General features: G+C 42.5%; 1 protein-coding gene across 1 annotated transcript; it reads right to left on the bottom strand.

The window, feature by feature from the left end:
- Positions 1–1212: 1212 nt before the first annotated feature.
- On the bottom strand, positions 1213–12066 carry LOC136485554 (laccase-19-like). The gene is made up of 4 exons (XM_066482407.1): positions 11962–12066; positions 10187–10524; positions 1854–3031; positions 1213–1367 (listed from the first exon to the last, which is right to left on the bottom strand). Exons 1-4 carry the CDS (start codon positions 12064–12066, stop codon positions 1213–1215), a joined length of 1776 nt encoding a protein of 591 aa, XP_066338504.1.
- Positions 12067–12974: the final 908 nt, after the last annotated feature.

Here is a 12974-nt window from a genome sequence, read left to right as displayed (position 1 = left end):
ACACATTGACAATCCATGATTGAAATATTGTATGGAGCTGTCTGTTGAATATATTTGTCTTCCTTTCATTATATTATCTTGAGGTTTTTGCCTTGATGATACAAAGTGTAGCCTGCACTCTTTGTTGCTGTGATTATTTATTTATAAATTACCATATGGAATCCATAGCAATAGTTTGTCTGAATATCACATAAATTGCTTAATTTTTCAAGATGAGAAGAGTATCCTAGTGCTTACACGAGAATGTGTCCAGTGTATTAATTTTTTTTTTATTGAGAGAAGAACAGGAGAGGCCGAAGCCCCTACTGAAAAAGAATACTTTTAAAACACTTAAGAGGTACAAGTACAAAGCTCAAGAACAAAAAAAAAAAGGATCAAAAGAAAAGAAGCGCAGAAAGGAAGATTACAGAATAGTCATGCATAATTCAAACAGAAATGAGCTTGCTTTTTATGCTCTGTGCACAAACAGAGACAATTCTCTAGAGAAAATCTCCTTGCAGTTCTATATGCTAGCAGGTATGTTGTTGAAGATTAATCCATTCTTGTTGTCCAAATTACGCATCACATAATAATTACTGCATTCATGAAGAAAGCTTCCTCAGTTGTGCAATTTGTAGGTATCACAATTTGTAAGAAAGTCCCAGCAATTTCTTGCAAACATGCAATTCATGAACAGGCGCTCCAGAGTTTCTTCATTATTATTTTGGCATAAGAAACCATTGTAATAATCAAGATGCATATATATGTGTTCTCCTCAGAATATATTTCTTGTGCTTAGCCTATCACTGAGTAGAAGCCAAAAAAAAAAAGAAACACCTTGTGCTTAGGTTGACAGAAGGACTGCGACAGCCATGTATATGCCTCGTGAACTTGGGTTTGGCAAGAAAGAGCAATATGGGCCTATGATGAGGAGAAATTAACCACCCCCCCCCCCCCCCCTGATATATCCGAGTGTCATTTTAATGAGGCAAGGGAAAACCCAATAACAACATCAACTGAACTTGGTACATATGTTTTAGTTCTTATTACATCTTGACGCATGCATACATTGAAATATGAAAGTAGTAAAATAATTAAATCATCTTACACAACAAAAATAACCAATAAATAATATATGACGAAACATGACATTCACCGACCTCCGTCTTTATTCAACATATAGTCATATATCTAAAAAAGTTGGACCCAGTATTGTTGATCTAGATGAAAACTCTATGGTTGACTAAGACCATTGGCACCACATCTCTTGTATTCTGGTGGTGGTGGAGGAAGGCTGGTCTCTGGTGTTGGCCCATTCTCAACGATGAACGCTGTCGCCATGCCCATCACAATGTGAAACTCAAAGTGGCAATGCAAGTACCACATTCCTACCCATCAAGATTCAAGCAAGGAAGATGATTAGGTAAATGCATGATACTTTGTAATTCACTTATATTTTGAAGATGCTCATAAAACTAGGATATGTGCTTCCATTCGTTGTGGTAAGGGCCTGTTTGGATTGGGGTGACTAAACTTTAGTCATCCCCTTTTAGTTCTCTTTTAGCCCCTAAGGACCCAAACAGGGTGACTAAACCAATTAGTCCATTAGTTCCTTGGGGTGACTAAAGAGAACTAAACCAGCCCAAAAAGACACCCCTGCCCCTCACAAATGCGGCGGAGGAGGCGAAGGAGGAGTTGGAGATTTTGTGCATTAGTGATGTTTTGGTCTTTGTATAGTAGTTTCAATGACCATTAGTCCATCATACAGGGTGGTAGGGACTAAAGTTTAGTCTGTACACTAAATATATGTGCATGTATGAGTGTCTATGTTTGCAAAAACTAGGATCAAAGTTGAGCTTGTCCAGTGGCAGTACCTGGATTGTCTGTGACGAAGCGGATTGCGGCCCATCCTGTCCTGGGCACTTGCATGGTGTTCCTTAGCTGTGGGTTGTGGTAGTTGAACTTGGCCACGTCCCTCTTGGGATCGAAGTTGCCAAGCCCCTGCGCAAGCACAAAGAAGTCGTATCCATGGAGGTGCATGGGGTTGGAGTAACTCTGCAGCAGTGCCGTGCTCTGGAACACGATCTCCACCGTCGTGTTGTACTTGAACCGCCGGAGCTTGGTCGCCTTGAACGTCGGCTCAAGCGCCTCCTCCAACGGCCCCGGCGGGATCAGCTCCCTGTTGGAGTAGTTGTATGGGTGCGGCGGCTTCACCGGAAAGTCCTCGGTGTACACGCCCTCGCCATTGCCGTAGTCGTAGTACCGCTCCAGCAGGGACGTGGCGTTGGGGTGGTGGAAGGAGACGTTGTTCATGGTGGCCACCACGATGGTCTCGATACTGCGGCGGCGCTTGCACACCTTCTTGCCTCCACGGCAGAGGGAGCCCAACCCCAGCGTGACGAAGAGGCGCTCGTCGACGTGCATGGGCACGCGGTGGCGCCCCGGGTACGCGAGCCCGGTGAGGTTGCCATGGAAGTAGTAGGACGGCAGGGTGTTGTGCTGGTCGGGCATGAGGGGCACCGGCACAGGCAGGCCATTGTTGTCGCCACGCACGCCGGCGTAGCGGACGAGGCCGCGCGAGACGAATACGGGGATCTGCAGGTCCGGCTCCGGTGGCTGGTTGGCGAGCGCGACCATGTGGTAGTGCGCGGGCGGCGCGTCGGCGGTCATCAGCACGTCGATGGTCTCGCCCCGCGCAACGGTGACCATGTCCGTCTCGAACGGCGTCAGGTAGTTGCCGTCGGCGCCGACCACCGTGAACGTGTGCCCGGCCACCATGAAGTAGTACTCCGAGAAGAACGCCGTGTTGACGATCCTCAGCAGGTAGGTCTCGCCACGCTCCACATCGAGGACGAAGCTCTCCTCGGGCACGCCGGAGCAGTTGCTGAGGTCCCCGAGCTTCCCGTTGATGGTGGCCGACAGCGGGTTGTCATCAAAGTTGTCGTCGGCCATCCTCCGGTCCAGCTCCACGAGGTCGAGCTGCCACCACTCGCCGATGATGATGGGCACATCCTTGGCCGGCGGAGTACGGAACGGGTACCTCCCGTCCTTCACTGGAAGAGAACAGAGCTTTACTCCCGGTGGGGAACCCCTCTAGTCCCGATTCCCCACCCGAGAGCCAGCATCTGGGACTAAAGGGGGTCCTTTAGTCCCGGGTCAGGAACCGGGACTAAAGGAGGACCTTTAGTCCCGGTGGGTAATACCAACCGGGACTAAAGGTGCCTCCTGACATGCCACGATGGCCGGCACCTTTAGTCCCGGTTGGTAATACGAACCGGGACTAAAGGTTTTTTTTCTTTTTTCTTTTCTTTTCATTTTTTTGTTTTCTTTTCAAAATAGGTTTTCGAAGTCGTATTGTACGCTGCTAATTATACATTTATACGCGCGTATAGTATGTTTCGGTTCAAGCACAATGAACGTATTAAATCACACAATTCAAGCATAGAAATATATATATATATATATATATATATATATATATATATATATATACATGCATGCATGCATCATATATATATTTACATGCATGCATGCATATGTGTATTTTATATTATATTATTTCATGTGCATATATTACAAAAGATTACATTACAGTTGTTGTGATATAACAAGTTTCCTCTCATCCTCTAGCTTGGCTTCCATGGCAGTGTTGGGTCGAAGTAGAACTCGCCCTTGGAATCGATGACCTGCTCATTAAAAAATCCGGCTATAGACTCTTGAATTGCTTTGATTTGGTCTTGCCGTATGACCTTTTCCTCCGACCATCGAGCCTATAGGTTTGAATTAAAGGAAAATAAATTAATATATGTATATATATATATATAAAGACATAGTAACACAATCAATAATAATAATTAAATGAATATATAGTGTATTTTTAACGTACTTTGAGTCTCTCTGTAGGAGTTCTTTGGGAAACCACCTTGATAAACTTGCAAACATAGTAACCACAGTAGTTGTTCCCCTGCTCCTGCCTCAGACACCACTTTACGAGAAAAAGATTTGTCATCCAATCTAGTGATCCGGTGAAAGCTATATGTTTAATTAATAAAGATGATGCGATTTATGAGACTTACTTTCAAAGGGATTACATTCAGTGGCGCTTTGCATTTTCCCATGTGTTGCTTCTCAATAAAGGTTTTCCAAACACTGCCCAATAAAAAATTTGCCACGTCATCAGATATAGTTAATCATCATGTTTGTGTGTATATATAGTTGCTAGAGATACCGAAATTACCTCTGGATAATATCTATCATATCTTGGTAGTCTTGTTGTGGTTTTCTCATCGAGTCATAGATTATCAAGTGACTTTTCACCAGATCGATGTCCATCAATATCCAGTGATTGCTGCATGTGTTTATAGGATATAACGCATAACACTCATTAATTAACTAGAATCAACATATGAGCCATTAAGGATGATCGACATTATTAACACTCACTTGAAGTTGTAAGGAAAGAGTATATCCTTCTTGTGGCGTTGGTTCACTAAGAAGTTCATGAGGTTACTCTCTGACTCAAACTTCCAATTAGGCTTTGGAGTAACTGGGTCTTTGAATACTTTATGGGGATCAACAAAACCAATTTCATTGCAGCCTTCCTTTCTAAGCTCTGTCATTGTAAATCTACATATATATAGTACTTGTTAGGATAATTTATATGCATATACATACATATGATGAGTTTAATAATAGATCGAAAGAATTATTACTTATAGGCAATAGCAGCTAATGATAACTTTGCCCAGAGAGATCAGGTGGCATAGTTGATGAAATTCTGCAAAGTCAACATACATAACATCATCGCCACGGAACCAATGTTCGTCTCTAATTCTGATACCAATGCAGAAGTCTCCACTGGTAGACGCCTGCATGTACCACTTGTTTAGCAGGTACATTTGCGTCCCCAGATCACATAAGGCTTGAGGGTTGTATAGACTCTGGCCTAGTACAAATTTTTTCTTCCAAATATCAACCTCCGCCGCACTCTCAATGTTTCCATCACCAAACATCTGGTAAAGGTCGAGACCAGTCTCTTCAATAAATTCACCAAGGTGATCCAAATCGGCATCCGGAGGTATGTTTGGCTGATGCATTAATCCTAAATTCGAACCATATTCATTACCAACAACTAGCGGGGGGACTGATTGGTGCAATTGTTGTCCGAGTTGTGCAACTCCTTTCCCTGCCCGCTTCTTTTTCTGTGCCGCCTCAATTGACTTGGTGAGAGTGCGGTCATAGTCCGTTAACGTTGATTTAGACGGCTTATGAGATTCCCGCTGTTGTTGCTGGTAAGAAGCCACCTTTTTTCTTAGAATATCTGGAGCTATGAAGAAGTACGGTTTCTCCGGGTTTCTCCTTGCTTCTTGACCCTTTTTAAGTTTGTCATAGAATCTGGACATATCTTTTTTATATGCATCAGTTACTTCTTCCTTCTCTTCAGATACTATTTTGGGAATAGCCCTTGGTTTCACGGTGGCTTTCTTTGCCGGCGGGGACTGGCCTCTTGCTAGTACTTGGCTTCTTGGTAGGCGGGGGCAGGGGAGGCATTGGAGACCTCCTTGGAGGTGGTGGCAGCGGCGTTGGAGACCTCCTTGGAGGTGGCGGCTGCGGCGTTGGAGACCTCCTTGGAGATGGTGTGGATGCAGCCTCGCCTTCCAACACAATGTCATCGTACAGAGCACTATGATGATCTGGTGATTGAACAATTGGATTTAGGTTGGGGGAGGATCTGCTACAAAAAAAGGAATGACATATTATTATGAGCAAATTGTTAATTATTTAAGCCAATATAAATTAATGATGTAGTGTTTTCATCCACACCTATGGTGAGGTAGTTCAGGAGGAGGTGGAGACGACATCCCGGGAATGATGATGTAGCGCTTGCGCCATAGAATGAATGTCTTCTCTGCTTCTCCTAGAGTCTTCTCGCCATCACCTCAAGGAATGTCAAGAGGCAAATCACTAAAACCTTTTTCAGCTTTATCTACCGAGATGGTAGCATATCCTTCTTGGATTATATTCCCATGAATCCTTGGTGTCTTGGTTCGGTCGATAGGATTAACAAGACCGATAGCCACCTTGATTGTGGTATTCCCCTTCGGAATGTGTAGCTCACACGATGTACAAGGTTCAGTGATGAACAACAATGCTCGTAGATCAAAGTGTTCCTGTTTGTACTCATCCCACACACGTACACCTTCTTTATTCCACAAAATAAGAAGTTCGTCAATATGTGGTCTCAGGTACACATCGATGTCATTGCCAGGTTGCTTCGGGCCTTGGATGAGCACAGGCATCATAATGAACTTTCGCTTCATGCATAACCAAGGAGGAATATTGTAGATACTTAGAGTAATAGGCCAAGTGCTATGACTACTGTTCTGCTCTCCAAAAGGATTGATACCATCTGTACTTAAAGCAAACCTTAAGTTTCTTGTGTCATTTGCAAACTCCGGGAATTCTCTGTCGATTGCTCTCCACTGGGACCCATCAGCAGGGTGTCTCAACATATTGTCTACCTTACGGTCTTCTTTGTGCCATCGCAACAATTTTGCATGTTTTTTGTTTCTGAACAGATGTTTCAAGCATGGTATTATAGGAGCATACCACATAACCTTGGTAGGGATTTTCTTCCACGGATGTTCGCCCTCAACATCACCAGGGTCATCTCGCCTGATCTTATACCGCGATGCATGGCATACCGGGCATGCATCCAATTTCTCTTACTCTTTGCCATGGTATAGGATGCAGTCATTAGGACATGCATGTATCTTCTCGATTTCTAGCCCCATAGGACAGACAACTTGTTTTGCTTCATAGGTAGTGCCGGGCAATTCATTGTCCTTCGGAAGCATCTTCTTTTGGATTTTTAGTAACTCCTTCGGAAGTATCTTCTTTTGGATTTTTAGTAACTCTCCAAATCCCTTGTCAGATACACCATTCTTTGCCTTCCATTACAACAATTCTAGTGTGGTTCCCAACTTTTTCTGCCCTGCATCACAAGTTGGGTACAACAATTTCTTGTGATCTTCTAGCATCCGCTCAAACTTGATCTTCTCCTTTTCACTTTCACATTCTCTTTGTGTGTCATGAATGACCTGACAAAGATCATCAGCCGGCTCATCTTCTGCGGCTACCTCTTCTTCAGCTTCTCCCATTGCAGTATCATTGAAGCACGCACCATCGGGAATAATATCATTGTCGTCCTATTGTTCTTCTTCACCTTCTTCCATTACAACACCGGTTTCTCCGTGCTTCGTCCAACAAATATAGTTTGGCATGAAACTCGACTTGAACAAGTGTGAATGAAGAGTCCTTGAGCAAGGATATTCCACCGTATTCTTACATATGGCACATGGGCAGCACATGAAACCGCCGCGTTTGTTTGCCTCGGCCACACGTAACAAAGAATGCACGCCGTCAATGAACTCTTGGGAGCGACAATCAGCATTGTACATCTAATGCCGGCTCATCTGCATTACATGACATAAATACCATATTAAAACCTAGATCATAATTAATTATTTATACAACATGCGTGCCACCACAAAAGGTACAAATTTATGAAAGCATCGCTACAATGTAGACAATCCCAACTACCACTAAAAGAACTAAAGCTAAAATACATTTTAGGAGCACAAGGATTTCGCGACCAATCTCAACTAAAACAGATAGATCCCCCGATTGTGCAACATCTTTGGGCTTCTTCGGCTGGATCACTGCCTCATTAGCCGCCGTATCTGCCTGTTATGCAAGATATTTTTGCACGAGTTCAACATACTCTTCCTCCCAGTAGAAGCCTGAACATCGTCCACTGCCATCCCACTGAAATTAAAACAAAAAATTAGAACTTTAATCACAACCATCATGAAAATAGGTATAAACTAACCATAATCATAAAATACGATAAAATAACTCACATTGTGATCCGGACACTTGTAGAAGATACGATCCTTGTTGGGACCCTCCTTATTCACTCGGTACTCCATCACAATCTTCGTCTCATCACGACACTTGCCGCATGGAATGAGAGGGAGGCCCGGCCTAAGTCGCTTTGGAAACCCATGAGAGGTCGAGGACCCGGAAGCAGTTGCCATCTACTCTCTATACTCATTTTTTAATACACTATAAATTTCTCATTTTATAAACAAATAAAATTAAGAAACTATAAAATTATCTATATCTCTAAACAATGATATTTTTAATGGTCATTGTGTTCTCGTCTTTTACTGCGGCAGGTAAGTAATTCATATGATATTTCCGCAAATTAATAGAAGAATGGGAGTGTACACACATAACAATCGATTATCGTTTATATTTATATATATACTACGTTTGGGTACGGTGATTGACAGACTACTGCGACGATATCGGGATGTGTTAATAAATAACCATCCATACTAGTTGAACTTGCTTACGTGATCATCTCGGCGAGCATTTCTCCACCGGACGGCACCGTACTTGGTCAAGGAAGAGCTCCGATTCTACGAGGAAGGGAACACGGTCTTCCACGACCGTTGCCGCTCTTCCTCGTAGAATCAAAGCTCCTCCTTGACGTCCGTTACCGCTCGGCAGAGAACATGCTCGCCGAAATGAACACGGTTCGCTAGTTCAACTAGCTACTTTAACCTTCCTTCATGTAAATATGCAAGCTTGAAGTGATTTTGAGCTCAAATTGCTTACAAATGAAAAAAAACCACAATAAAGAACCATATATATATAGTGAACAAAATGTGATAAGACAATGATGAAAAAAACCACAATAAGTGATTTTGAACTTAAGCTCTCAGGTGGGCTCGGGGAGGAAGAAGACGGCCAGCAGGATTTATAGCTCGAAAACATGTTTTAATAAATAACCATCCGTACTAGTTGACCTTGCTTACGTGATCATCTCGGCGAGTATTTCTCCACCGGACGGCACTACACTTGGTCAAGGAAGAGCTCCAATTCTACGAGGAAGGGAACACGGTCTTCCACGACCATTGCCGCTCTCCCTCGTAGAATCAAAGCTCCTCCTTAATGTCCGTTACCGCTCGGCAGAGAACATGCTCGCCGAGCTGAACACGGTCCGCAAGTTCAACTAGTACGGATTTTCTATAATTTTCTAACTATTTTCTAAGTTTTTCATTTCATAAAAAGTTAAAATAAAATGTTTAGTCGCGGAGTCCATAGAAATGACTATATTTTAACCTAGCAACGCATTGTCAATTGTCATTGCGTTGCATTGCACCCCGGACCGGACTCCGGACAATAAAATACTATGGTCGATCGACGGCGACGGCCGACGGACCCGTTCAACCACCAAATCTGTCAGGCCCGGCTGTTCGGGCGTATCGTCAAAAGAGAACGGATTTGCTTTCTATTGCACGGCCTTGCATTGCATCTGTCATACCAGTCGGAGGCACTAGTCCCTATACTCATTTTTTAATACACTATAAATTTCTCATTTTATAAACAAATAAAATTAAAAAACTCTAAAATTCTCTATATCTCTAAACAATGAAGTGTGCTATGCATGCTACAAATGAACGGTGAATACTAGTTTTTAATAGCTACTTTAACCTTCATTCATGTAAATATGCAAGTTTGAAGTGATTTTGAGCTCAAATTGCTTACAAATGAAAAAACCACAATAAAGAACCATATATATATAGTGAACAAAATGAGATAAGACAATGGTGAAAAATGAGAGTATGAGATTGGTAACCTTTACAACTGAAGAATCGACGGAGGAATCGAAGAAATCGACGGAGGAATCGAAGAATGGATGGAGGAACAATGGAGGGAGGAAGCAAGAACACTAGTGCAGTGAGCTTCAAAATGTGCTGAGCTCGGGCTTGGGGAGGAGGAAGGAGATGGCCGGGATATAAAGGGGGACCTTTAGTCCCGGTTGGTGGCTCCAACCGGGACTAAAGGTAACTTTCCAACCCCGGGCGCAGCCACGGCCCGGGAGTAGACCTTTACTCCCGGTTGGAGCCACCAACCGGGAGTAAAAGTATACCTTTATTCCTGGTTGGTGGTTTCAACCGGGACTAAAGGTCCCTACCACCTCTGTCTGGCGCAGTAGTCGTTGGGAGGGACCTGTAGTCCCGGTTGGAGCCACCAACCGGGACTAAAGGTATCTCTAGTCCTGGGCGCAAAAAAAATGCCGGGACTAGAGCCCATTTTAGCCGAGGATCAAAGGTCTGTTCTCTACTAGTGCTTGGGACGGATGACGAAGGCGCTGTTGATGGTGGCGCGGAGGCAGGTGACGTGCGCGTGCCACCACAGCGTGCCCACCTGGCCGGTGAGGTTGAAGCGGTAGGTGTGGTTGGCGCCGGGAGGGATGGGGCACTCGGTGACGAAGCCCGCGCCGTCGAACCAGCAGCTCCGGATCTGCCGCACGCCGTGCCAGTGGATGGTCAGGCCGTGGTCCAGCCGGTTCACGACGTGGACCACCACCGTGTCGCCGTCGGTGACGTCGATCTGTGGGCCAGGGAACTGGCCGTTCACCACGTAGATCTTAGTCGTGTTGCACAGGTGGGTCACGTTCATCTCGTGGACCTGTTTGACAAGCCAAGGTTGGTCAAGGTAGTTTACTATAAATGTCAGTGTTTAACGACCCGTCTTAAACCTGTCTAGCTAGCAAACAAGCCCATCGAGAGTTCTAAATTGGAGCACAATGATAAAATGTCACATCATCACAAGCTTGTCGAATGCAAACAATTATTTTATTTATGCTAGTTTGACGGTAATAGAGGGGTACCACAAAACTATACTCCATCCACCGTTTCTGAATAAATCAATTCTTAGAGTCATCTTAAATTAAGTAAACTTTTTATGTTTCATCAAATTTATAGAAAAAACACAAACATTTATTAAACCAGATAAGCATTTTATAAAAATGTAGTTTATGACGCATCTAATGATAAACTAATTTGGTGTCATAAATCTTTACATTTTTCTATAAATTTGATCAAATTTTAAAAGGTTTGACTTAATAAGACAACACTAGGAATTTATTTATTTAGAAACATAGTCAGTACTAGGAGGTACCAAAGTTGGTACCTGCTATGTAAAGTTTCATAACCTCATTAGTTACACTATAATTTTGTCCCTGGTTACTTCCCAAGATCATAAAAATTGTTATTATTTCTCATCTTTTAAGGCTTATTATAGAAATAAGCACTAGGACCACTACATTCCAAAAGTAATTTTTAGAAGATGCAAAAATCAGGAGGAAGTTGTTTGGCCAAAGACCTCTAGAAAATGGTTTGCTTTCATAGACATCCAATTAACTACTGCTAGACATGTATTTTTAGCGGTATAACCCTTTCGTAGGTGGTCATCTTAAGTGATACCTGTGCAAATGGCATTTCCATACGAAGCCAGTTAAGACGACATCTACAAATACCCATATTTTTCGAGACTGTAGTCTTAAGCCGAACACCTCTAAAAAAGTGAATACCAATTTATTGATATGAGTCATGGCATTAGGGGTTAAACATATCGAGACTGTAGTCCCTTTCATTAACTGTCGTTCTCACATATCGAGGAGTTAAACATACTCAGCTTTAACCAAATATATACAACAGACTATTAACATTTATAGTGCGTAATAAGTATCAATAGATTAATCATTGCATATATTTTTATAATGCACTTATTTGGAGATACAATTGGTAATAGTCTTTTCTATATATAATTCTGGCGACACTTAAAAAGTGACAGAGGGAGTAGAGCAGAGCCCGTTGTGGAAAAGAATATAGCGTCTTCAAAATCTGAATTTTTGTAATAGTGTAGTGAGCATCAATATTGTTTTCTGAATAATATTTGGATCTTAACGCCATTTTAGTTAGCAAAATGCCTAATGAAATTTACTTCTAATATCACTAAATGAGAGCCTTATTGAAACAAAATCGATGGAAATTCTATATATATTTCCTTCAAATATCACTAAACATGAACCTAGCTAATAGAAACTGATGTATATTTACTTACAACAAAGGTATGCTCCACAACCGCTGCCTCGCCAACGGAAACTGCCGTGGAGAGGGCGACAAGGGACATGCAGAGGATGAGTGCTGCCATGGAGATCTTCCCCATGGCGGCAATGGCAATGACAGTGGCGCTACTTGCTATAGCTAACCAACACACACCACTTGGTTTCAGTTTGATCGATTTGATTTGTAACTTGTGAGGAAGTGATGCTATTTATGCACGCCCATGACGGTAATGGTTCCAGCAATGTTGGTGAAATGAAACGCCTGAATCGGACGGGCGTTGTTTGCAATGTTTGACCAGTAAGATTGGTGGAGAACAGTAAACATTGGACTTTTTACTTTTCTTAGAGCATCTCCGAGAGTCCCCTAAATCCCTTCCTAATTCTTGGTTTTTAGCAAGATGAGAAAAGTTCTCTCTCCAACAACTCATAATCCATCTTCCTAATCTTTTAGAACTTGGAAAAAGTCACCCCGTTCCGCGTAAAGTTACGCGCTTCCGAGTTGCGCGTATCTTCTCTCTCCCCCGCGTGTTTGTCGGGCAATCTAAAGGTAGAAGGGCGTGAAAAGAATAAAGAGTAGGAAAGGGTTCCTGATGCAAATGTACAAGAGAGAAAAAATATATAAAAGTGGTTAGGATAATTTAGAAATAGTATAGGATTTCTAATGTAAAATTGTCTTCTATATTTTAGGAGTAGATTATTAAAAACTCTTGGAGATGGTCTTCTTTATTCTTTTCAATAATTTCTTAGGAGTTGTAAACTTTGTGTTTTTAAGAAGAAAATATTAGGTACTCTTGGAGATGCTCTTACTACGCAATGCCGGTTACATTTGGTTACTTTCTTTGCACGTAGTATTTTTTTAGTATATATAGGGTATGTGATTTGTGGAAAGATGGTCAGAAGGGAGATAGATATCATTGGCAACATGCATCTTTTTACACCAATAAAATCTGAGGACTAAATAACCATGCATGGATTTGGTTCTCATTAGTTAACTCCAGATATATTATAT

The sequence above is a fragment of the Miscanthus floridulus genome, chromosome 10 (assembly GCF_019320115.1).
Source record: "Miscanthus floridulus cultivar M001 chromosome 10, ASM1932011v1, whole genome shotgun sequence".
NCBI lineage: Eukaryota > Viridiplantae > Streptophyta > Magnoliopsida > Poales > Poaceae > Miscanthus > Miscanthus floridulus.
This window is presented reverse-complemented; position numbering and strand designations above follow the sequence as displayed.

Bases quoted from the DNA above. Each gene is read 5' to 3' on its own strand.
- LOC136485554 (XM_066482407.1), bottom strand. From the start codon at position 12,066: ATGGGGAAGATCTCCATGGCAGCACTCATCCTCTGCATGTCCCTTGTC. The intron at 10,525-11,961 runs GTAAGTAAATAT...CTTGTCAAACAG, and splicing joins TTGTGGAGCATACCTTTGTT to GTCCACGAGATGAACGTGAC. The intron at 1,368-1,853 runs GTACTGCCACTG...CTTGATGGGTAG, and splicing joins CTTCGTCACAGACAATCCAG to GAATGTGGTACTTGCATTGC.